The sequence below is a fragment of the Zea mays genome, chromosome 6, assembly GCF_902167145.1.
Source record: "Zea mays cultivar B73 chromosome 6, Zm-B73-REFERENCE-NAM-5.0, whole genome shotgun sequence".
Classification (NCBI taxonomy): Eukaryota; Viridiplantae; Streptophyta; class Magnoliopsida; order Poales; family Poaceae; genus Zea; species Zea mays.
Window position 1 is genome coordinate 126,206,811 of NC_050101.1, and position 26,694 is coordinate 126,233,504.

At 44.6% G+C, this 26,694-nt stretch overlaps 2 protein-coding genes across 8 annotated transcripts; both read right to left on the bottom strand.

Moving 5' to 3' along the window:
• Positions 1 to 8,944: 8,944 nt before the first annotated feature.
• LOC109940203 (uncharacterized) lies at positions 8,945 to 10,717 on the bottom strand. Its single transcript, XM_020539470.2, has 4 exons — positions 10,553 to 10,717; positions 10,345 to 10,481; positions 9,939 to 10,020; positions 8,945 to 9,582 (listed from the first exon to the last, which is right to left on the bottom strand). Exons 2-4 carry the CDS (start codon positions 10,355 to 10,357, stop codon positions 9,303 to 9,305), a joined length of 375 nt encoding a protein of 124 aa, XP_020395059.1. The 5' UTR covers positions 10,358 to 10,481; positions 10,553 to 10,717; the 3' UTR covers positions 8,945 to 9,302.
• Positions 10,718 to 13,739: 3,022 nt separating this feature from the next.
• LOC109940202 (pentatricopeptide repeat-containing protein At3g61520, mitochondrial) lies at positions 13,740 to 26,431 on the bottom strand. Of its 7 annotated transcripts, XM_035960144.1 has the most exons (6): positions 19,667 to 26,431; positions 19,490 to 19,582; positions 18,444 to 19,416; positions 17,700 to 17,812; positions 15,878 to 17,266; positions 13,740 to 14,095 (listed from the first exon to the last, which is right to left on the bottom strand). In XM_035960144.1, the coding sequence occupies exon 1, from the start codon at positions 26,354 to 26,356 to the stop codon at positions 24,569 to 24,571; it is 1,788 nt and encodes a 595-aa protein (XP_035816037.1). In that variant the 5' UTR covers positions 26,357 to 26,431; the 3' UTR covers positions 13,740 to 14,095; positions 15,878 to 17,266; positions 17,700 to 17,812; positions 18,444 to 19,416; positions 19,490 to 19,582; positions 19,667 to 24,568. The 7 variants fall into 7 exon arrangements, with proteins under 7 accessions (XP_035816037.1, XP_035816035.1, XP_020395057.2 ...); XM_035960142.1 differs by having other exon boundaries at positions 13,740 to 17,812; positions 19,667 to 21,182; positions 21,478 to 26,431; XM_020539468.2 differs by having other exon boundaries at positions 13,740 to 17,812; positions 19,667 to 19,786; positions 20,599 to 26,431.
• Between the last annotated feature and the right edge of the window lie 263 nt (positions 26,432 to 26,694).

The following is a 26,694-nucleotide window of genomic DNA, read 5'->3' on the forward strand; positions in this document are numbered from 1 at the left end:
ATTGAGCCAAGTGCCAATACCGAATGCAGGACAAGACTGTGAAGTGTTCGCCTGCCCCCTTGAGAAGTCATAGACTACCCTATTTATATGCCTAAGGGGAGCGCGACCTTGTAGACGGGGGCTACCTCCCTGCTATGGAGTGTGTCTTCGTGTCCCGTAGACAACATGGCCTTGTACTTCGTTGTTGACTTGAGCCTACTTGTTTCCTACTGAGAGCCGAGGCCGAGGTCGAGGGTTCGGTCGCGTACCCGAGCCCCTTGGGGAGAGGTTTCCCATACCGTAGTGGTTGAGACAGTGCTTAGTATGGGAAAAAGCTTCTTAAGAGATGTGTCAGCTTCATTGTATCTGATCACGTTGGGGGCGTCCTCGTCGTAGATATCGAGGGCAGAACCGGGCTCGCACGAGGTGGACCGCCTGAGGTCACGACCGAGCCCGTCTCGATATTCGATGATGTGTGCCACAGTTTGAAGGAGTGGCCCTTCGCAAGATTCGCGAGGGAGCATGTAGCCGAGGTCGGGCTCGGGCGAGGCAGAGTTTGTCCTGAGGGCGAGCTCTGCGTCGGGTGAGACGAAGTTTGCGCCCGAGGGCTGATCCGCTCCCCTGTCGTATTACATGTCCCTTCAGGGGCTGGCAGACGGGGTGTGTGTACAGTGGTGCATGCGTAATCATGTTGGTGAATCTTTGACAAGACCACGATCTTGTTGCCAGTGTACACCTGCAGCACTGCGCGAGGTAGGTATGCGCATTGAATGCGGTTGTCCCCTAGCTAGTGGCCTTCAGGAGGCTTGCCACAAGTCTTGTCCCTCTCGCCTGAGATGGGATCGGGCAAGGCAGACATGGCTTCCCATGGGTGGGGGGGGCCTCGGTCGGGACGAAGATTTGCCCAAACTCACGCCCCATCCGAAATCGGGCTCGGGCGAGGTAGAATTTTGGGTAGACCCCTGAGGGGGACCTCGAGTGAGGCGAAGTTCGATTCCTTGTCCTCGGGGGACATACTTTGATGGTGTCCCTAGGGTATTTAGTGTGTTTTGGGGGTGTAGTCTGGTACCCCTAACTATCATACCCGACAGACTTACACTAACATCTCGTGTTTACCTCTAGCAGTTCATGCAAATAAGATCTCCTTGAAAACCTTACTTCTTTCACATACTTGAGATAGTGTTGTCATCAATCACCAAAAAGGGGGTCTGAAAGCATTCAAACCCTTGGTGGGTTTGGTGATTAATGGCAACACAAGGTTATTGTGACTAACATGTGTTTTACATAGGCAAATTGAAGTTAGGCCACAATGATCGAAATTGTTTGGAAAATAGATGATTTTCATGTCCCTAATTATGGATTTTGTTTTAGTTCTTAAAAGGATGGAAGATAAGCTTAGACTAGTTTTAAGTGTCGTTTGGAGTTGAGAGACACTTTAAAAAGTTTAGGACTTTATTTTTCTTTTAACCATAATATAAAGCGAGGTACAAACTAGTAGCTTAACCTAGATAAGTCTAATGAGTTTAGTGTGGTGCACACTAGTTGTATTTAGATCTATGTGGCTTAGGAGAGACCTAAAAGAAGTATGGATCAAAACCTTTACAAAGTTTTCTTATTTTGACAAGTTAGAAGGATTGTTGAGGCATTAGACCCTGAGTTTTAGCGTCATCAGACCATAGATGACTGGTTGGATGCCTCCATGCAGTTAGCCTAAGAGACAGTGGCCATTTGACCTAGTGAGCAGTAGAGCATCAGACCAATAAGTTGAGTCTCATGGCATGTGGAAATAAACCAAAGAGTTATAGGGCGCATCAGACCGGTCCGGCGATGTGCGTCGGACCATATAACATAACTACTTGAGTTAGGGTTCTTATATGGTTTGATGGGTGAGTGTTAGATGGTCAACAGATCACAAATTTTGCTAGAGTTTCTATAACAGCTAGTTAGCTGGTTGGAGGCTATAAATACTCTATTGTCCTACCTATATTAGTGCACTTACCCAATTTAATACTTAAAGTAACCTAAATTTGAGTGTGATAAAAAGTCATTGTCTAGTGAGGGCTTGAGAATTGAAATTAACTTGTTTAGCATCCTCATTATTGTACAGAATAATTAGTATGCACCCATTAATATCACTGAGCTTGGTAGAGTGAAGTGAGAATTTGTTCATATTACTCTTCGTGATTGACATCACCTAGACAGTTCAACGGTGATTAGGAGTGCGATGATCATCCAAAGAGTTTGTGGATGACACACCTCATGACTTGTAGATGGTTGTAAACGATTCATCATACTGTAGTGGGGAATAACCAAGTCTTATATAGCACTTATTCTTCTGTGATCCAAGAGGAAGTGCCTTGCACGGGTGCTCTAACGAGGATTAGTGGGGAGTAGCGACTCTACGAGACCTTGGCAAAATATTGAGGAGTTTTCTAACCCTTACTTTATTGTACTTGTTTACTTTTGAGTAATTTACTTTAAAAATACATTCTTAGAATTGTCATGCTAGTATATGATTATAAATTAGGGTGTAAAACTCTTTATTACATAATAGGCACTTGGGTGAAGTTGGGGTTGCACTTAAAAGTTAATTTTCGCAATAATTTTTAGAGAAGTCAGATTCACTCTTCTCTTAGACATCATGAAAGGGAAATAGGGTCAAACCTTTTCCTAAATGATTTTGGTGATTGAAATGCCCAACACAAATAATTGGACTAACTAGTTTGCTCTAGTTGATCATTTCACAGGTGCATAAGTTCATCTACAACTATTCTAAATCGAATGTCCGGAATACCGCTCGGGCCCTTGTGGTGGACCGTCCGCGACACCAGGATGACCCTCGGACAGAACCAATGTAAAAACACAAGTCTACACTACGGACCGTCCGATAAAAAAGCAAGCACCGTCCGAGACCAAGCGCGGACCGTCCGGACGGTGAAGAACCGAAAAACCCGAAGGTGATGGGTTCGGTAAAATGAATTATAGCGTCCTCGCGGACCGTCCGGAGTGCACGACCGGACCGTCCGCGACTGCCTTTATCTAGCATCTGACGACGCATTAAATGCTATATAGCCGTCGATATAGCCGTTACTGCTGACCGTTGCGATTTCAGTCGTTGATGTGTAGGGGCGGACCGTCCGGACCATAGGCGCGGACCGACCGCGGTCGATAGAAAAGGAGCAACGGCTAGGAAGTGGTTGAGGGCTATAAATACAACCCCAACCACCTCCATTCAATTCACCCAAGCACTCCAATCTTCCACATTCAATACAAGAGCTAGCAATCCATTCCAAGACACAATCAAAGCTTCCAATCTCTCCAAATTCCACAATTGAGACAAGTGATCATTAGTGATTAGAGACTTGAGAGAGAGAGAGAGAGTGATCCGTGTGTTATTTGTTGCTCTTGTCACTTGGCTTTTGCAATCGTGCTTTCTTCTCTTCCCATTCTTATTCTCAAGATACTTGTAATCAAAGCAAGAGACACCAAGTTGTGGTGGTCCTTGTAGGGGTCTAAGTGACCCGTTTGATTAAGGAGAAAGCTCACTCGATCTAAGTGACCATTTGAGAGAGGGAAAGGGTTGAAAGAGACCCAGTCTTTGTGACCACCTCAACGGGGACTATGTTTGCAAGAACCGAACCTTGGTAAAACAAATCACAGTGTCACTCGCCTTATTTCTTGGTTGATTTGTTTTCGCCCTCTCTTTCAGACTCGGATTTATTTCTAACACTAACTCGGATTTATTTCAGATTCCGCCTATCCACCCCCCTCTAGGCGACTTTCACATCACAATCCTTGCTAACCTAAAAGCATTAGCATCATTATTTTCTATTGAAATCTGTTGAGTTCCGATTGCAACCCTGATTATGACGACCAAAAGAGAGCCTCGCATCATTAAATAGAAAATGGGTTGTTCAAAACAATGTGATCCTGATCATGTTCATACATAAATTGCACATAGGCCTGACTTAGATGAAAATGTTGCATATCTCTTCTGACTTCTATACTCACATAGTATCAACTAAGAATTCATGAATGATATATTTGATGATCAACGAAGCAATACCATTACTAGACAGCGGGTTGATAGTGAAAACCGAGACATCCGATGTCTCATTATTGTAGGCCACACACTAGCCACACAATAATCGAGATAGTTTGTTTTTCTCCATGGAGTATATGTTTGAGCGCCATGGGCAGGACTATGACTGAAGGAGCCAACCAATTGACCCAGACTCGGCATATGCTAGCGCAGGAGGACAAGCCCATTGACAGTGAGAGTACATCATTTCAAATTTTAAGTTATGCTCATATGCTTGTGATTTTACCGAGTATATGGTTCACTACTGTAGGTTGGGTATATTTGATTCTTCGATTGACTCTAGGGAGCTAAGACATCGAGGACGATAGCCTATATCATTGTCCTCACAATCATCTCGTTCTGGCGCCTTTGCCTAGGACATGGAGATTACAGGCTACATGAAGCGTTGAGGCAACATGCAGAGTATCAGAGGCAGTAAGCTGAGCACTAATGGCAGAAGGACAAGTACTATGCGAACCTATAGGCCTAGCAGGAGACTTTCCTCTCGGTAAGATTGATATATGTGTGAATGTGGGTGTATGTATTGATATGCATGTATTGATATGCAGGATAAATCTGATGTGTATGAAATCTGTTATTTTTTAATTGTGGGAATAAACAAAAAAACAAGGAGAATTTTGACCTCACTAGAATTCATTATGTCCAATGGCCTAGCTATGTTTGTCGGGCATAAGGGTATAAGGTCTGACTGCTGCCCGTGGGCCGTCAGACATACCACCAACTTAAGTGTGACGGCCTGCATGCAGAGCGTCGGACATAACTCTGTACGGCGCACTGGACCCGTCACAGTCATTATACGGTGTAACTGCCAACGGCCCCTGGCAGTCGTCGGACATAGTGTATCTCCAATGGCTGCAATCGAACATAACCTTATATCAGAACTTTTAGAACCAACGGATCCTTGCCGTCGGAAGTAAGTAATGTTCAACGGTATAGGGTTTATGTTCGATGACTAAGTTGTCAGAAATTTCCTTTTTTACTGTTATGGTGCCATTGCTCTACCCATTGGCAGTTGATATTGTACCTTAGGGAAGTGCTTGCATTCCATTGGGTACAACATGATGAGGGATCGATCATGCATGGGGTTTCCCCCTCAAGTGATCATGCGCGAATTTCATCCATTTCTTCTAGAATTCCAGGAACGATGCATGGTCTGTCGGGTCACGATGCTTCTCTAAGGTAGCATTTGATTCTAGAGTATGGTGGAACGGAGCCGCTCTGCTTCCAATTTGTTGTTGTTTGAATTGGTACCATGTAGGAAAGAGTGACTCTAAAAAAGAAAAATTATGCTCAAATGTTGAACCATACGGCTCCCCTAAAATCTTCTAGACTGAGCCGATCCATCCCAACTGGCTCCGGAACCGAGGTAAAGCTTCTCAAGGATTTATTAAAAGAAGGTTTGCTGTATTGTACATCCGTTTTTTTTTCTTCTAAAAATAGCTTGACTACCTTGATTAGTGAGGTACTGAGGTTTGCCTACCTTATACGTTGTGTCTCCTATTACCAATTTTTCAATGTCAACTAATAACAAACCTAATAGAAGGCATGCATGTCATCCTTTGACTAGTCGCGAGCATCTTTCCTAGGCCGCCGCCGTCGGATTTGGATTGCCTAGTGGCCTAGATTGTTTCCCTAACTAGCGGCTAATCTGCCTGCCTGCCTTCAGTGCAGGTACCAAACTAAACACATGAGTACCTGCATGCAGTTCAATATTGAGCAAAACAGTTTCATGTTATTCATTAATAAAAGGATCTGTACATTTCCCTACAGTATTCAAGCTTACTTATACATGTTGCTGTACAAATTTCCACGCACTGCACCGTGCCGCACACACTATACATGCGTATGCATGTATGGTCAAACCAAATAAAAGCTACAAATAAAGAAACCAATCAACCATCAACAAATAAATTAAATCCAGCCGTCGATCAGCAACGTCGACGGGAAAACCATGCATGATGATGTCCAACACGCGGATCATTAGAACTTGTGAAGCTAAGCGCGCGTAGCTGACGGCGGCCGGCGCGCGTGCCCGCGGCGCGTCGTCGGTCAGTCACCAACACCACCCTATGGCGGCGGCGGGCAGCCGTTGTTGGGGCTGTTGGTCTCGCACGACGGCCCAGGCCCTCCGAGCTGCTGCAGGTACAGCCGCCGGAGCGTCTCGACGATGAACACGCCGCCGTCCGGCAGCGGCCCGGCCCCGGTGGCCGCCCAACCGCCGTCGCCGCTCAAGGGCCGCGCCTCCGCGCCGAGCACGGCCAAGGATAGCAGCACCGCCATGATCACCGCCACCGGGAGAACAAGTCCTCCCATCCTCCTCATGACCACTGCCATTGCTGAACCGCGCACTACCTCTTGTCTTGTCGCTCCCAGCTGCTGGTCTTCTACCAATGCAAGCTCGCTCCTCCTTGTTCGCCGGCAACTACGTACTAGCTAGCTACGGTATCAGAGAGTTGCGCAGTGCAAGCAAAGTAGCTGGCTACGGAACGGGTCCAGGCGTATATTTATAAGGGACGGACGAGCGAGCGAGGGGTGCAGAGCTGCGCGAAGTGGCGGCATCGGGCGGTCTCGTGCGCGCGGAAGCTGCATGGGGCGGTTCCGTGCGGTGACTTGGTTGGTTGGTTCCACTGACGACGATTGCGAACGAGGGAGCGCGTTCATCAGAAAAGTCGCCGCCGCGCGCCACGGGACGGCGCCGATGGATCGTTTCATTTGCACCGGCGCCACGCCATGCATGAGTGCCGTGCGTGCCTGCCTGCCTGCCTGTCTCAGCTGGTGGTAGCAGTAGTAGGCCAGCAGCAGCCGAAGCTGAATTAATGGCAGCGACTCGTTCTCGCTGTCGGTGGGGCCGCACGTACGGCGGCGACGAAATCAGCCGCTGGCCGTGTTGACCCATGCGTCGTAGTCGTACGTGCAGGTGAAAGGGACAGATTGCAGCACCTGGCGCCGGCTTCATAGGCCAAGCGGACCGATTAGTTGGGCCGGCCAACAAACAGCTAGCACCACCGTGGCAGCGACACATAGCTTTTTCATTTTACATTGAAAAAATATTTTAAATTTCAAAAGTATACTCCGAAACTAAAAAGAAAAATAAAAAAATGGGTGCCTACTGTTTGAAACTATGGGATTGTGAATGAGAGAATGAATCTCTTCTCTTGTATTCTATTAACAGTAAACAAAATATATACACAGTAGTGAACGGACGGCTTCACGCCCGTGCATCCATTCGGCTTATTAAGCACGTTTACATTATGGCTAATTAAGATTAGAGGGGGATTAGTAACTGCTAATTTTCTAGAGACTTCTTGTTATCTTTGGATGAGATCACCGTCATCTTTTGTCCTTCAACACTCCCCCTTGATCGAATCCATTTTATATCCTATTGCATCATCTAGGAATATAGAAACTATTCTATATCTATCCTATTTTGTGTATTATCATCTTAGAAAAAAACCATGTGGGAAAAATAGATGATAAGACATATTTTCTATGTTGATATTACCTCATTAAAAACTTTATACGGTAAAACCTCGTTGAGGAGAAAATCCATAGAAAGAAAAGAGTATAATATAATGTCAACCAAGTTATATTCTGGAGAGTGATACTCCCCATGATTCCTGCAAATTTCTAAGTCGTCTCATACCTATCCCTTTAACATACTTCGAAAATGTGGAATATGGTAATGAATTTGTAAATAAGTCACCAAGATTATCACACGACTTAGTTTGCAAAATGTTTATTTCCCCGTTCTTTTGTAACTCATGAGGATAAAACAAATTTGGAGCAATATGTTTTGTGATATTACTTTTTATATAACCAGTCTCCATCTGAACAACACAGACAACATTATCTTCATAGATAATGGTTGGTGAGTTAATTGAACCAATGCCACATGACTGTGTTATCTGGTTTATCATTCTGCGAAGCCAAGTACACTCCTTAGAGGCTTCATATAATGCATGGTTTCAGAATGATTAGTGGAGGTAGCTACCAAAGTTTGTTTGGATGATTTGCAAGAGATAGCAGTTCCACCTTGTAAAAATACAAAAATGGTTTTGTGATCTGGCATTATGGGGATCAGATAAATAGCCAACATCAGTATATCCAATTAAAGTAGGGTCTTGACTTCTACTATAGAAAAGACCAAGATCTCTTGTGTCGTTAAGATATCTAAAAATATTCTTAATTCTAGCCCAATGACATTTTGTAGGAGTTGCACTATATCTTGCAAGTAAATTTACTGCAAATGCAATGTCCAGCCAGAAATTATTTGCAAGATACATAAGTGCTCCAATAGCACTGAGATATGGGAACTCAGATCCCAAATTTTTTTCTCCTTCATCCTTTGGTTGAAAAGGATCTTTATTTATATCGAGGGACCTTACAACCATAGGAGTTTTCCCTAAATATTTAATCCACCGCCGAATATATATATATATATATATATATATATATATATATATATATATATATATATATATATATATATATATATATATATATATATATATATATATATATATATATATATATATATATATACGTCAATCTTTCCTAAACTAAACAGTACAGTTTTTATCCGAGTATTTTTGTTTAGTCACACAGGGACGAAGTGTGGTTGGAGTGTTGACCGGGTGATGGCCCCGTGAGACAAGGCAAGGCCAGTTTGGCCGTTTGGAGGGAGTCTAGTTTGACCCGATCGAGAGTTTTAACAACCCCCGGCGGGTGGGTCTTGGCATGTAGCATGTGCGGTTCCGTACTAATTTGGTCGCCGTCGTCGTCGGGGGCTTTCTTTGGAATTCTTGGCTCGTTGCTTGCATTGCATGGCGATCAAGCTCGTCCCTCGTTTGGTCAGAGTTTTCACCTTGGGGGTGTTTCTCCAGGTCAAATTTCAGTACCGGCGCCATTTCCACGAAGGCGCTCTAGAGGCCGGGTCGTTTAATCCTCCATCGCAAAGTTCCCAGAGTTCCAGGGCTGCACGGCAGATTCTATCAGAAAACTGTTAGACCACTTCCGGACGGCAGGTACCCTGCCTACAGCTACAGGTGAAGAGTAGACCATGGTATAGGCCAAAATCGTGTGGCGTTTTGACCATGCCTGTGTACATAAGATTTGACTATAAATTCCTAGTACCAATCAATTATCCAGCTAGGTCAAGCATGTAGTAGTAGGCAACCGCAACTAGCCAGTTACACTTCGATCAAGAGACAGATCATACTGGCTAGTCTTGCACAACTCTCTCGGTCCTACTACTGCCTACGCGATGTGCCCTGAATTTCGTCGTCGCGTGCTGCACGGCTTTGGCCCGGCGCGACGGAGACGTGGAGCTCTGATCTTGGTCGCAGGCTCGCAGCAAGGCAGGCGCCAGGCAGGCAGGAAGGCCGGCCTCACGAGGCACATTCTTCTTGTTCCAACTTCCGAGAAAACAAAATACCCGAGTAAACTGTAGCAGTCCAGGGTCCAGACCAGAGGGAGCCTCCGTCATTGTTCCAGTCCAAACCCTGCGCGACAGGTATATTGCAGGTCACAACTGTAGCCCTTCGCCACCAAAAAGAAAAAAAAAAGAGTCTCATACTGTAGTGTAGCTAGCTGTGTGTCTCAACATGAGGGTATACAGTCAGCTACCCAGCAGCAACGGCATCCATATTAGGCAGAACACAAACCTACGACGAACACTTCAAATTAAAGGGGGACGCAATCACGCAAAGGCAGTGACTTGTACGGCTCCCCGTCTTGCTCCTTATTGGCCCGTCATTACGGCACGAGTTCCTTCCATCAGAACTATTATACCAACATCGAAACGCCCGGCTGAACTGTACAAACAAGGGAATTCTTCTAGCTCCAGAAAGTTACATACAGTTGACTGGACTCAGTTCTGGTTCCTTCCGACAAATTGAAGGGCGCTAGCTGCTTGGTTGTCAACTTGGCTTGCCACCTCCCTGCATGACAGGCAACGCATAAAAGTAAGCACATCTTAGAATCTAAACCCAGCGGTTGAATACACCACCCTGACCGCATTTGACACGGTGCTTCAGGATACGTTCTGAACATGAACTGCAGTTGACGAGGTCTATGAAACGAGATCTCTTTCACTGACCACAACCGCAGATCACACCCAAGTTGGAAGGGATGAAACCCTGTCAAGCCAACCTGGTTTCGTCTGAACCTTCACCGCTTATACACAAGTGTGTGTGTATATATAGCTCATGAATTTCCAGCAGGAGAGAGAGAGAGAACTGGCAGGAGCGAGCCCACATACATACCTGGACAAGTCATCAGCTGACGAAAAATGTGCACACCACCGACGGCCTTGCCATGGTTCCAGTCTACATTCGATCTCTGCTCCAGTTTGAACTGTCGTCCGTGGTGCTGGAGTTCTCCTTTTTTTGCTGGTCCTGCCCTGCAGAAGATGAGCTCACACGTTACTCCTGGGATTTTACAACGTTTGAACATGATACAGATTTTGCTCACCTGTATAGGGAGAGAGCTGTGGCCTGTGTACTGCTGCATGAGTTGTCGCTCTGAGGCGTGATTTGTGTCAGAAGTGCACCCAAACTAACAGCGATGATGTTCAGTTTGTTGACATTTGGAAGGCTAAGACTCTGGTATGTAGCTCTGACATCCACATGAGAATTTTCTTACGGTACCTCGCATGCACAGCTCTTGGAAAGTAGGCAAACAAGAGAAGAAAAATTTTCTTGTTTCAGTCTCTTAACTGTACGGTGTACAGCACCTCTTCCAATTTCTTGAGTTAGGCCTAACATCAACATGAGCTTAGGCTATCTCCAGCAGCTTACTCATCCCCGTACCATATTCAAACTCTAATCTACGAACAATGCAGTATACAGTGCACAACGGTACAAAACAGAGTTTTGGTTGACTATATAAGTGAACTGCTTGACACTCTTATTAAATTGTAACTATTCAGAAGCTCTGAGTTATGCTTGGAAGTTTGCACATAGGCTTTGCTAATAGAAGTGTGGCCAGGCTGCAACAAAACAGTACACCATCTGCGATGTCGCCATCGCCGCCACACAGGAACGTCGGTCCCTCGCCGCCACCACAGTACACTTTCCCGGCAGCCACGTGCAAAAGGGCGCAACAAAACAGCCTAGCATATCTGTACTAACTATTAAGGACGCATTGTAGACTGCCCCCGCCTGCGCGAAACGCCCGTCGCTCCGCCTGCCCGCCGCTCCTCAGGCTCCGCGAATCCCACGCCTCCCCCCGCCGCGAATCCCGCCACCACCCGCAGCCCGCCCGCACCCGGCCTGCCCGCCGCTCCTCAAGCTCCCGCGAATCGCCCGCCGCTCCTCAAACTCCGCGAATCCCGCGCCTCCCCCGCCGCGAATCCCACCCGCACGCCCGCCCGCACCCCGCCTCACCTCTTCCGGCAGGTACGAACTGTTCTCCTCTGTTGCCATTGCTCGGACCACAAGTTCTTGAGTGTTAGGGTTACTTCCTTGCCTTCTTCCTCATGCGCCCCTCCACCATTGGCTTCTTCCTCGCGTGCCTCCCCTCTCCCTCCATTATTTGGGACTGGATGGTCCCAGACGGCGCTCCGCAGGCTACATGCCGACTGTGGGGCACGTTCAGCTTCTCAAAGTCGTTTGTGTGGTACCCAGGATGCATCGGCGCCGTCCAAAGTCTCTGCTTCTTCCCTGACAGCAGGTTCCGAAACGCGGCTGAGGCTGCCGACTTCGTGCACATACACCGGGTATAGAGGGAGGTGGATGTGTTCGAGGAGGTGGTCGGCGCCACGTTCAGGCCCAACGGCGAGGCGCTGTTCGTAAGCATCGCAAACCGCATCTACTATGCTCCACGGGCGGGACCTGTCGCCCCCATTGCCTCTCCTCAGCAGTTCCTCCTGTCAACATCTATTGTTTCGCCAGTTCTCTAACAAATTGAATGCCTATCTTCCAAGTTAGCAACGAGTCATCCCCACCTCATACCAGGAAAGGCACACCCTGACTCCTAACAAAAGCTGCTCCTTATGTTTTTTACCCAATTCCTTAGCAAACTTCAGTATTCATCTGATTAACTTGGTTTTGCTTACAGATAGATCCACTTAAATATGGAGATGGCTAATTGTGTTAGCGCTAAGCCACATGTATTCTTCTTTGAAATAAGTTAAGGTGGTTTTTCAATCGGCTTAATTTAATCAGATAATGAAGAGCTTATTAAAAAAACACCTTACCTTGCATTGTACTGTGAATCTTCTATGTTAGATGACATGGTGTATACAATTTATTACTGAAACACGTGTCTGGAATAATCTTTGTATACTCCACTGGAATCAGCTCGTAACGTTTTTCAGATGTCAAAGCTTGGTTGTTTCAACAAAATCAAAATTGGATCTATAACTTCAATTCTTCTATCTTCTACATCATATAACTCAAATCTAGAGTTGCGAACATCTGATTCCTTTGTTTTTCTAATTTGCTACTTAGGATAAAATGATGAAAAAATAGACTTACTCAATATCTAAGGATCTAAGATATTGGTTTTTGAATCATGTCGTTTGGAAACCTGAACTTGACAAATTAGTCAACCAAACTGAGCTTGAACACAGTGTAGAATTTTAAGAATGGTTCACCTAGATAGCAAGTTATTGTCTGCCGTGGAGTGTCTGATGTGCTCCGACGACGTTGATTGCCTTTGCTCCCAAGCACGCCTCGACAACAACCGTGTCGCCTGCCTTCCGCCACGCGCACCGCAGGAAGGACCCATTGTGCACTTCCTCATTGCCGTCAATCTCCAGGTGCACCCCCGCCATGGACAAGGAGGTGTGTGATGTCTATGAGAAACATGAAAGGAAAAATGATTCTTTTTCTATATAGCAAGCAATTATTGTTTAGTTAGAATTGTTTGTAATTGTGTGCTCAGAAACTGTGATTTAATGTTGCTCTTCCCTAAGCACTCATTACAGCAAACAATGAATTCCATGGAGAGTAAGAACGATCATAAAAAAGACCCAGACATTTTTTTGTAATGTGGCTCTATATTTTTTGCGGCCTTCAAAACCAGTATTTTGATGCTTTGATTGGAGGACCTGTTCTTGGAATTTATATATTTTTCCCTTTTCTACTTTGACACTTCATGTTCATTTTATAGAATTGGAGGCAATTTCAGTGAGAAATTGTGTTCTCATTAACAATGAAAATGGCTACTTTTTACCTGGTCTTTTAGGCTGTCTTCGCTACTAATTTTTTGCTGTCACTTTGGAAACTATTTCAAAAGTTCTCTCCTTTTGGAGGTAGACATTGCATATTCAACAATGAAGGTATCGAGTTCCACAACATTAGCTTAATGTTGTATATTTGATTTTTTTCTCCTACATTTATTTTTAAGATTCACAATCCAAGTGCACTTGTAACAATAGCCATAATGTAGCTTCATTGTGCGAATATTGTCTCTTCTAAAGAACTTTTTTGAACTCTTGGGGATTAAGTAATTAGCTGCTATAGTAACCGGGAACTGGGAACTTGGCCACGTTCCTCGTTCCGGGAACGTGGGAACAATCTCGTTCCAATAGTGTTAAATCCTAGTTTTTGTAGCGTTCCGCGTACCACGTTCCCGTTCCTCGATCCCATCGATCCGGGAACCTGGTCTGCTGCTTAACAACATATGTAGATGAATAACCTATTGACTCTGTCTATGCAGATAAAAAAAGGTGCTTGCCAATTGCCATTATGAGTTGAAGGAGTACATAATTGACGCTATTGGAGAAGGGGAACAAAACACTATGCTTGATAGAAAACTGTCCTATGGGTTGATATATTCAGTATTCAAATAATACAACCAAAACTTTCTTCTCCTAGCAAGTCATTGTCTGCCGTGGAGTGACTGATGTGCTCCGGCGACGTCGATTGCCTTTGCTCCCAAGCACGCCTCGACAACAACTGTGTCGCCTGCCTTCCGCCACGCGCACCGCAGGAAGGACCCATTGTGCACTTCCTCATCACCGTCAATCTCCAGGTGCACCCCCGCCATGGACAAGGAGGCGTGTGATGTCTATAAGTAACATGAAAGGAAAAATGATTGTTTTTCTATATAGCAAGCAATTATTGTTTAGTTAGAATTGTTTGTAATTGTGTGCTCAACGACTGTGATTTAATGTTGCTCTTCCCTAAGCACGCATTACAGCAAACAATGAATTCTATGGAGAGTAAGAACGATCATAAAAAAGACCCAGCCATGGCTCTGTATTTTTTGTGGCCTTCAAAACCAGTATTTTGATGCTTTGGTTGGAGGACCTGTTCTTGGAATTTATATATTTTTCCCTTTTCTACTTTGACACTTCAGGTTCATTTTATAGAATTGGAGGCAATTTCAGTGAGAAATTGTGTTCTCATTAACAATGAAAAATGGCTACTTTTTACCTGGTCTTTTAGGCTGTCTTCGCTACTAATTTTTTTGCTGTCATTTTGGAAATTATTTCAAAAGTTCTCTCCTTTGGAGGTAGACATTGCATATTCAACAATCAAGGTATCGAGTTCCACAATATCAGCTTAATGATGTACATTTGATTTTTTTTTTCTCCTACATTTCTTTTTAAGATTCACAATCCAAGTGCACTTGTAACAATAGCCATAGTGTAGCTTCATTGTGCGAATATTGTCTGTTCTAAAGAACTTTTTTGAACTCTTGGGGATTAAGTAATTAGCTGCTTAACAACATATGTAGATGAATAACCTATTGACTCTGTCTGTGCAGATAAAAAAGGTGCTTGCCAATTGCCATTATGAGTTGAAGGAGTACAGAATTGACGCTATTGGAGGAGAAGGGGAACAAAACACTATGCTTGATAGAAAACTGTTCGATGGGTTGATATATTCAGTATTCAAATAATACAACCAAAACTTTCTTCTCCTTGTTCATTCATGGTCTTAGCTTTTTGTCATTTGCTAATAGTAGTTTGCTGAGTCAAGATTATGGGAGCCATGGAGAACGTGTTAGGAACGCTTTGCTGGGGTTATCTTTGTCGAAGTGCCATACTTGTATTATGAGAGGTACATATGATTTATAGGACTTTATCTGATTAACTGATGTAGTTGTGTTGGTTGAAATGCCCTGCAATCTTTTTCAGAGATAATTTTATTGATTTGTTGTCATCAGCTTTATGTATGCACACTCAAGTAATTTTACATAGCTCATTTATGGTTGCATGTGAATTGTAAGGTTGCCTTTTTTAATATTAGATATTGACAGAGCTCATTTATCAATAGACATTGTTACCATGCCTTATTTTTAGCAATATCTTTCTCTACATAAATCAGGTGCATTATGACTATTGTTGTGAATGAGGATAGTATGGCTGTTAGGTGTATGAAAAATGCTAAGAAACTAATCTATGTTTAACTATATGAATATGTTTAGTTAGGTGTGTATGAATATGTTTAACTATACAACGCGGCAAGAAACACATAATGATAACGAATGCATGTAGCTCCACAGCCACATCAGTGGGAGCAGAGTGGGAAGGGGTGGAACCGTACCATGAGAGGTGCAGGTGCTGCATCAATTGAAGAATCTAGCTTGCTTATATGCTATACTATGTTTGCTATTTTTTCATCATTCGTGAATAGTGTTCACTTGAGCTGAAAAGTATAGCTAATCTAACCAATGGGTTACATCTTTCTTTTGGATTTGGACTTTATCCGACTATTAATTGATCTGGTCCTTAAATTTTAGGATGTCATCTGCTCCTTAAATTTTAAGAGGACATCTGGTCCTTAGATTGTAAAATCTCATAGCGTATGTTTAGAGGTATTCAGGTATCAATTCTGATTTTACCTAACTCTGATGCATTTGATGGCATATGGCACTATGCATTGACTTCTCCCATTCCTTTTGCAGCTGGGGTGGTTCAAGCAGACCTGACTTCACATGTAAAAGTATCAAAGGTCGATACTTCATTCTTTACCTGCACAACTTTAGATACGATGTCAGCTCTTTTACCATGTTACTGATAACCCACAACAGTCATTAGCTCCCTCCCTCTTCTGATCTGAATTAATTTAGACACTTGCTGGCAGAATTGGACCAATTAACCTTATTGCCACTTGTTTTGTTCGTGGGGCTTTTCGTGTTCCTGTGCACCAATGTAGTCGTCCTGGGTGACGTGAACGCCATTGGATATGAACCTTACATCCCATCTTCCCATCCATTTGTGTTAGTGCTACCCAGACCTTCCCTTCTCCTTGTTTGTGGTCTCAAGTCAATTCAATTGAGCACTTGTTATACACTACCATGGTGCTACCTGACTTGTCTACCATGTTCAATAGTTTAAGAGCTGGTGGTGGTAGAGCTAATGGTGATGGATCCAAGAAGATAGAGAACATGTGATCGACCTAAGGCAGTTTCAGCTCCAGAGGTAAATATTCAACTTCAAGTAAATATTGATGTATGTTGAATGAACTTGTTACTTATGGTACAATTTGTTACTGTGACCTGGTCTTTTTAGATGTTAATAAGATAAGCTTATAATAGAGTTGGTCTTAGCACATTCAGTCTTTCACATAAGCTCTACGTTTTGTGAATTACATCCTACATCCACGTAGACTTCACGATAGGTCCTCTGATTCTTATCAGCCATGGTCAAAAAGGAAGCCCATTATATCATAAAGCAAACTTGACAATATAGCTAACTTGTGCATATCCTTTTTTCTTATTACACAAAAGAAGGTCCATTACTCATGCAAATGCTAAGAGCAAGAGTGAAAAGTTTCCTACCCTCACATCAAGGTGGTACGGTTGGTGTCTCCTTGGATGCTTCAGTACCCTTTTCCTATGTACCTTTTCGATGCTCTTGGTGTGGTATATATGGAATCAAACATTTCCGAAGGCGAAGAATGAGTAAGTTCTTCAGTTCCATTGATACAGTAGTGTCATAAAAGCTCAAACGTTTGAAACATTTTTCTTTTATGCTAAACATTTTCGAATCATGCATTCTGCAGTGGGTTCAAAGTGACAAATGTGAATGCTAGCAACATCAAATTTGTGCTCTATTTAATGGAAGAAGGAATGATGGAGGACAAGCTGAATATACTTGCCCCAATTGCTACGTCGAGGAGGTCAAATGTGGGCTGCACAAACCTTTACCACAGTGTGCTCTTCTTGGAGAAAAAGTTTTACGAATAACTGTTCTTAGTGATCATATAGATGATCGATACCGTGTAGCTGCTGCAGGATAAACAAGATCATGCTTCAAATGTCTATCTATTTGTTCGCCTGTTAATTCGAGATGGATTTGATATTGTGAGTGTATATTCATATGCTATTTTCCGAGGGACGCACACTCTAAACACTACTAACAAACTAGAATTTGATATCACCACCATGCTATCATACTTGGTACCCAGCCATAGACTTTGTTTTCATTGGTAGAACAAAGAAGGTAGCGATAATTACGTCTGAAAGCCTATTTCCATGATTGTGTGCCGTCGCAACGCACGGGCACCTAACTAGTAGCAATAAAAGGCAACAATCAAAGACATTTACTGGAAACAATTTTGTTGCACTAAACATTTTTTTAAAAAGAATGAAGGTAGTAAATGAAAGGCATCAACATTGAGTAATAAAATCAAATTCCCTACGAGTTGGCAGTATATATTACCACTCAACTCAATAAGTGCTTTTGTGCATATCCTACACATCTGTTATTTCCAGGCAAAGTCAATTTAATAGACTGATGGTATATTGGTATTGTACTAATCTCCTTGTAATGCCCTGCAAAAACAAGCAAAGCACATTTAATTATCACCACAAAAAAGAAAGGAATTGCTAGTTCAAGAAAAAACACAGCAAGGAAGAAGTAAAACATATTTTGCGTGTGTTATTGCGGACAATTTCAACAGCTTGCTGGTTTGAGAGGTGCTCCCATAATCCATCAGATGCAAAGATAAAAAGATGGTCTTGTAAACTAAGAATTCTTGAACATATAGATGGGTCTGATGTCAGAACAGGCCCGAGAGGTGCAAACGAGGCGGGGATGGATCAATAGTGAATTCCCGCTTCAATTATGTATCGCCCATAGACATTGAAACCTAAATAGATAAAAAAGAACGAAAATGCTCGAAGAAGATTTCAGCATAGTGATCGAGTCTTAGATGGCACCATGCATAGGAAAGTACTATCGAACACAGTGATATAATTCTGAAGGATAATCATCTTTTTTTTTGTCGTTGTTGCCATATTTCGCAATTTTATTTACAGAATTTCTTGTACCAAATGTGTGACATTAGCTCTTTCCAGACAGTAAGGGTTTAGGGTTTTTTGGGGTTTAGGGTTCCACTATTTTATCAAGCATACCCAATAGCATCATAAATACAACAGCTGTCAGAAAAAAAATGTTGCCTACCTATATTATGCCTTTGATGCCCTAGACACCATTCTTAAGGACAACGATCTGTGAATCATCAGAATGAAGAGTCATAACTCCTAAGGTCCTGCCAATAGCTCATCGACGTCGCAGGCAGGCCTGCAGGCATGCCCTGTGGCCAGAGCGATGACGAGAAGAGGCGGGGCGGGGCGGGGTGGGGGCTGCGTGCTTGCGCTGCTGGGACTGGTTAATATATATGCTGATCTCCAATGAAAATAACATTAGAGAGGAAAACCCAAAGAAGAAAAATTGAATGTACAGAGTGTTATACCTTTTCTAGTATGAGAGTCGATTGCTCCACATTTCCGATAAGCGAAATTATTGCCCTATGCTAAAGTAGAGGGACGATTGCTATTTTCTCAAGCTCTTCAAAATGGTCAAGTTCATGAGAGATTGTTTACAATGTGAAGCACAGAGAACTACAATAAAAAAATTCTCCTAAAATGTTCAGGCCTGGACTATCAAGCCACTTGAAAAAATTCTCCTGTGCTTACTTGCTAGCTCTTCAACTACATTGCCAAGATGGTTTCTTTCATCTCTAGTAGTGTTTTTGAGTTCGGTTTCCATGGATTATTTCGCTTATGTGCGTTACTGGCCTCCGTAAGGAGTTCATTGCTGTAACCTGTGGTCTATTTTAGACCATTTTATCTTCTTCTTAATATATTTAAGGCGCAGTTCCCCTGCGCTTTCGATAATAAAAAAAACAACGTGGAAGCACAAAGAATTAGAATAAAAACATTTCTCTTGGAAATGTTCTTGCATGCGCTATCAAGCTACTAAAGAAATTTGTCTTGTGCTTCTACTTGCTAATACAATGAAGGAATGGAAACACTTGCCTGCTGTATCAGTCCCTACTCAAAATCTTTGATGGATCAAGTGACACAGAAATTCTAACTTCACTGGTAGCAACACAATCCACAGATATACAAAGATCTTCAAATATAGAAAATACCTGCTCATTGTCATGCATGCAGTGATCAGAACGGTGAAATATGAGTACAAAAATGGCTCAGCGTTCAACGTACCCTTGCTAGGAAAACATACTGACCAAGCATCCGAGTGCTCACGATGTCCAACATGGTGACATTTGACTTGAGCACTATGCTAGTTAGCACAACCTAGTAGTGAAAAGAGGGACAAAAAATCAAAGCCTTAAAAGTCAAGCAGACGTGAGGATATATTTAAAGTTATCTACTACAGACCTTATTTATGTCTCTTTGTCTGGTAATAAGGGTGCCTAGAGCCTTACAGTTGTACGAATTCTCAACCCTAACTGTAATATCACCTTCTCTAGCAGGTATCATCAATTGTGGATGCAAAACCTGCATTGGAGTGCACAATCCACAATAATGAACCTAAACTTCTCGTTTCTGTTCAGAAGAGTGACTAAGACTGACATCATGAGCTATATGTTCAACTTCATGCTGATTAGTAAAGCAAATGCCAAGCAACAATCAGTATAACTTTAAAAGGTAAAAATGGAATAGAGGTTTATCTATCGAACCGCGAAAGGGCCTCTAGCTGAGTTGGTTAGGTGGTCTGAGTAGCACTCCTCAGGTCGTGGGTTCGACTCCCCGTGGGAGCGAATTTCAGGTTGTGCTTAAAAAAATCCCCTCGTCTGTCCCACGTCAAAGCACAGGCCTAAGGCTCAGCCCCGGTCGTGGTCGTTCTCACATGAGCTTCGATGCCGCCGTGTATGGGTGGGGCAGGGGTTCGAAGGTTTTCTCGACCTGTGTGAGAAGGTTTTTTTCTTAATACAATGCCCGGGGGCTGTCTTACCCCCGCAAGTCGAGTTTATCTATCGAACCCCTAGTAATGCACTAAAGATCTTTCGTTTTTGAAAAGTATGCAACTGAAAGGTTAGTTTATTCACTGAGAAGCAGTCTGGACACACTATACAGGGTCCAAGTCCTAAAAATCTGCAATAAAATGAAATATCTTGTGTCTGATATCTTTGTTGTTTAGTTCTAGAACTCTTTTCTTGAGCATTCAAAATATAATTTGCAGAAAGATTCATTAATGACAAAAATGAATCATTGCATGTCAACCATCATAGCCCCTTTAACAGTCCAAGACAGATAATTTTTCTTGGGGGAAATGTTGTTTTTTGATTCTTCTCAAAATGAAAGAGTACCTGGGCTCCAAAATAAGCAAGTTCTGTAACCTCTTCAAATGTTAAGTCTGGAACAGTCTTTGCATGTGAGTAGATATTTGGATCACAAGTCAGTACACCATCAACATCTTTCCATACCTCACAGGCACAATATGCTTTCAGACCAATTAGGCAATGTATGGGGATAAGCAACAATTTCATGAAATGGACATGCTAGCTTAGTGATTAGTATCAACTATTGTCTCAAGTTTGTTCCTCAGAAAGAAAAATATGGTTTATTCAATATCTATTCAGACTAAACATAGACATGAATTTCTGTCAGTCCCAACTCCCAAGGCTTTACCAATGGTTGTAGCAGTCGCTACCACCTAGGCCTAAAGTAGTTACAGCACCTGATTTCTAGCCCTGCAAGTGATGGCAGTTGCAGTTACAAGTTGCCTCATGGATGATGAAATTGTTTGTCGATGAGATACCTTCCCAAGGAATCCAGTAACAACAGGTATATCTGGATCCTGTATCTAGTCCCCACAAAGTCTCTTTGCAACAGCATGATAGGTTGCTTCTAAGATATCCGTTCTGAAGTCGGGAACTGCTCGTTCCCTATACTGCACATCAAAAGGATACTGTATACATGACCATAAATCAACTAAATTGTGATAAACAACTTGCCTAGAAAACAAATATTCAAAATAGGCTTGTTTGCTACCTGTTCTCTGCCAATGTCATGACACCATTTATATAGGAAAACAAAACAATTGTTGAGATGCACAAGGGAATAACAGCTCAAAAGAAATAAGGTTGAAAGCAACACAGTGACAACTATAGTGACACCATCGCATCAGATGCAGAAAGAAAACATGACAAGGGTAATATAAACAGATAGAAGCACAAGCAGCTTACTCAATGAGCGAACGAACGAGTTGCCGAATCTGCTTCCTGATTGCTGAGGTGTTCCCACAAGCCATCTGACACTAATATAATGAAACAGTCATTTGGTTCAAGATTGCGGGAGATGATAGATGGATCAGCACTCATTAATCGCTTGCTGAATGATTCAGGAAGCCTGAACTTGGGTTCGATCTGGTCTGTGTTATACTTTGCATTTTTCAGGTATACATCACCGATTGATCTAAACACATGCACTGCCACCACATAATTATAAGCACCAGTTTGTTTTTGGCTCCCCTGATTCATATTGCATTACATAATCATATAACAACACGGTATACATGCAATCATAAGTACTCTTATCTGACTCCCCTGATTCCTGAATTAGATTGTTGCACTGTATACATGCAAGTTTGTTTTTTTCTTGAGATATATAAGGAATAAGAGGAAGTCTATTTCTTAAATATCATGAGAACTGAGGACTTTTTGTTTCATGTACTCAATCTAACTGATGATTCGTTGTGTTTCTATTCCGTCACTCCGTATAATATTTGGTTGGCTGAAGTACCCCATTAGAACCATACTGATAACATGTGGTGACATTCAAGAACAGTAGTAGGAATTTTTAAACTAGCAAAATTCAAGTCCTTCATTTAACCATAACTTTCCTATTCTAGTTCTTTTTTCGGTAGATTAAAAACCTCATTAAGTTTTTAGAAGAATGGGCCAATTTGGAATGTTGGTTAATTTCCTCATGAATTAGCAATTCAATGGTATTAGTCAACTAAAAAACATCGACGAATTAGCAGTAATTACGCTAGGAAGGAGCGAGCTAGAATTCCGAATCAGACGGCGGGGATGATGGAAATGGATCGCAGGCAAGAACTCACTCGACTGGTAATCGAGTTGTGGTGCTGGATGGCAGAGTCTCGAGGTCATCCTCTTCCTCGTCGGTGTCGGACGGCGGCCATGTGCAGATCGAGCGCGACGAGGACAGATCTGCTCTCCTTCCTGGGTGAGCTCGGCAGATCGTGGGGAAGGTCGTGGCGGCCTGCTGATGCTGTGGATCGCCGGGTTGTGCATAGGTAGTGTAACACCCCGTCCACTCCTGGACCGGCGGTACTTACTCCTGGCAGCTCTCTAAGATCATATATTGTCCCCACAGACCAACACAAGTCTTTTATGCGCACTTTGTCCTCACTCATGCGCACCCGAGAAAACTTCCCGGTCGGTCACCCATTCCAAATTGCTCCAAGCCAAGCACGCTTAACCTGAAGGTTCTTTCAAGACAGGCTTCCGAAAAAGAAGATGCACCTTGTTGATATGAGTACTCCATTAATTCTATTAAGCCTTGGGCCAGGATATCACCATCCCAGGGCCAGGATATCACAATCCACCCCCTTAGAAGACCGACGTCCTCGTCGATCAACCCCAATCCAGGAACTTCCCCTCTTAGCCACATCTGTGTGTCTAGTGTCGTCATATGTCATGTCATGTGACCACTCCGGGCCCACATGCGCCATGCGTCATATACCCGAACCCCTAACCCACACACGCCCGTGAAACCGCGAGGGTCGGCTCTGATACCACTTGTAACACCCTGTCCACTCCCGGACCGGCGGTACTTACTCATGGCAGCTCTCTAGGATCATATATTGTCCCCACAGACCAACACAAGTCTTTTATGCGTACTTTGTCCTCACTTATGTGCAGTCGAGAAAACTTCCCGGTCGGTCACACATCCTAAATTGCTCCAAGCCAAGCACGATTAACCTGGAGGTTCTTTCGAGATAGGCTTCCGAAAAAGAAGATACCCCTAGTTGATATGAGTACTCTATTAATTCTATTAAGTCTAGGGCCAGGATATCACCATCCCAGGGGCCAGGATATCACAGGTAGCCGAACAGGTTGTTCCGGTGGAACGGCGGCGGCGTGGTGGTGGTCGTCCGGCGCCGCTTGTCCTCGGCGCTCGCTCGGTTCTTGGCGTACGACATGTCACTGGCCGACGTTGTGGATCCTCTGTCCTTGCGCATGGACCGAGTGGCGTGGGCATTCTCGCGAGCACCCTGCACGCGCGATTGGGAGCGGCATAGAGGCACGTGGCAGGGAGAGGATGAGCGGTTAGCAGGGGAGGGAGACAGCGGGGGCGAGGACTGCCATGCAGCGGCGGCGCGGAGAAACAACCACATCTGCCCCGCTCCCAACGCATCGGGCTAGCCCCGAAACAGTGCGCCATCGGCCCATGGGCACGGCGAACCTCCGTGCTGCGCGCGGGGATCACGGTCGGGGGGGGGGGGGGTCGCGGATCGAAGGCATCGCGGACGCAACGCTGGGAACGATGGAGCAGACGCGGCAATCGCGGACACGGGGCAGAGAGGAGGATGGACGGCGGCTATTTCGCAGGGGTGGGGTGGTGCGGCGCCGAAACCGTGGAGAGTTGGGGCGGACGTCAGGCGGGGACATGGTATCGCCGAGGCGGGGAGGACAGGGGCAGCGAAGAGGCGGGGAGGACGTAGGCGGCGAAGAGGCGGGGGCATGGTAGAGCCCATACTATCGTCTTAATAGGTAGTGGAGATAAACTACAAATGGAATATAGTCTTTGCAAATGGACCTATGTTCTAACGAAGGTTGATGTCAAAGGGTTCCAAACATAAATAACATATTGTTGTGCCCTCTAACAAAAATCATTGAACATCATATGTTGAAGAATAAGGACTTCATTTGATATAGTGTCAAGAATGACTTGGTACAATAGTATCTATCAAATTGTCATCTAATAGGGGCTACAGCTAATAGGATTCAAATTGCAAATCCATTTTTCTACATTCTCTGATAACTATAAATAAAAGGGAAGGCTTTGTGCAGTGATGAGTGCTGTCCCATTTGGTCACCGGGTCACGGGTTCAAAGCAGCCTCTCCTTATTTGCGGAAAAGGCTTGCCTCGGTTTGTCCCTTCTCCAAACCCGACTCATGTGTGAGCCTTCAGCACTGGATCAGACCCTACGATAACTACAAATCCACAAAACCAGACAAAGAAAATGAAACAAATTTACCTGATTGGCAACAAAAGAACAACCAAGTAAGGAAGGATCCATTGTGCTTACTAGGCTCCCAGCCCTCGCACATGGTTATCCTTTTGATCCCTTTGTTGCATGAAACATTTTAATCTCTCTGTTTCACCAATTTCAGGCAGCCATTCCATAAGAACATCCACAGTCACATAATTAGGAGTGCACCTCTCTTCTCTCATCCGGTCCATAAGTTCAAAGGCCTTTTCTGCCATTTTCTTATCCTGGAGACCTTTCAACAATGCATTGTAGGTTGTCACATTTGCAGGCACATTCTTTTCCCTCATTTCATCAAACAGCTTGATAGCTACATCAACTTCTCTGCTCTTGCAGAGGAAGTCAATTAGCGTATTGTATATTACAGTGTTGGGTTGTATCCTGGCCTCATCCATGGACCTGAAAATTCTCAATGCTTCATCTGTTTTACCAGCTTTGCAATATCCATGTACAAGTGTGCCGAAAGTGACCACAGAAGGCTGGCAGCCATCATCAATCATATGCCCCAATAATTCATCCACAGCTGAGAAATCTCCTGCTTTGCACAAACCAGACAACAGGGTATTGTAGGTGTACACATCTGGCTGAAGACCAACTCCTTTCATCTCCTCAAGCAACTCATAGGCCTCATGCAACTTTTTCTTCCGGCAAAATCCACCAATCAGAATGTTGTATGCCTTTGCGTCTAACTTAAATCCTGCCTTCTTCATCGATGCCGCAGTGGTGCAAGCATCCAGCAACCGCCCTGCTTGTGTCAATCCAGATATCATGGTGAAATACATGACTGCGTCCGGTCGATGCCCATGGTCCGCCATCTCATGGAACAATTCCATTGCCATGTCCACATTGTTGCAGTGGAGGAAAGCACTAGCCAAAGTGCTATAGGTCACAGCATTTCCCCTGGCCTCCGGCCAAACTGTTCTCTTCTCACGGAAGAACTCCAGTGCAGCACCAACCCTCCCAACTCGGCATAAGCCACCAATAATTGTGTTCATCGTGATAACATTAGGTGCCACACCCTCTTTCTCCATTCTCGCCACAATTTTGCAAGCCATGCCAATATCCCCCACTCGGCAAAACGCATCAGCCAAGCAGTTATACGTAACTGCGTTGGGCGCACACCCATGCACGTGCCTCATCCGCTCATCCACGAATATAATGGCCTGCTGCAGCCTCCCAATCTTGCACAGCCCATCCACTACGGTGTTCAATATGGCAATATCCGGGCAGACGTCAGAGCCTGGGCTGGACATTCGGTCGAGCACCTTGAGCGCGTCCCCAACGTGGCCTGACTTGCAAAGCCCGTTGAGAAGTATCCCATATGTGACTACATCGGGCTTGACGGAGGCATCTCGCATGGACGTGAACAGCTCCGTCATGCCGCGCAGGTTGCCAGCGCGGCCAAGCGCGGTAAGGAGGCTGTTGAAGATGGAAATGTCCGGCGCCGGCGCGCCCGATGCGAGGGAGTCGCGCAAGAATCCTGCAGCTTCGGCTGGGGAGGAGAAGCGCCTGACGAGCTTGGAAAGGAGCAATGCAGAGGGAGGCGGGATGCGGTGGCGGGCCGCGAGGGAGTGGAGGGAAGCGAGGGAAGCAGGCGTGAAAGCGTGGGATGGCTCAGCGATGAGGGCGTATAGCTCGGAGGCGAGGCCGGGCGACAAGCGGAGGAGGGACAGCGTGGCGGCGGAGGGGGTGTGCCCATGGAGGAGGATGGCGAGGATGGCTGCGGCATTTGGGCTGTTGGGGGTGGGAGAGGAGGTGGAGGAGAGGCGGCGGCGGGATCGGAGCTTGTGGACAGCAGACGGCACGAGACGCCGGGTCGACGACATGGTGGTGGACGGCAGCGGCTCAGTGAGGACAAATCAAGAAGGCAGTGCTAGGCAGACCGCCGATACAGCCGGCCGTGAGGAATTTGGCAAAACAGGTCACTTTAAGTTGCCGCTCTGCGAAATACACCGTTTCGTGGCCGGGTCGTCAAAACAGATCACTCAAACATCGTTGCTCTTCAAAACAGGTTAGCGGGGCTTTTGGCGTTTCTGCAGGTGGGCCCGCGTCTTTATGTGCCGATTTTGCCCTTACGCCTGAACGCAACACCGTCTCCTCCCGTCTTCTTCGTCGCACGCAGCCTTTCTTCTCTTCTCTACCTCCTTCTCTGGACGACGCGGCC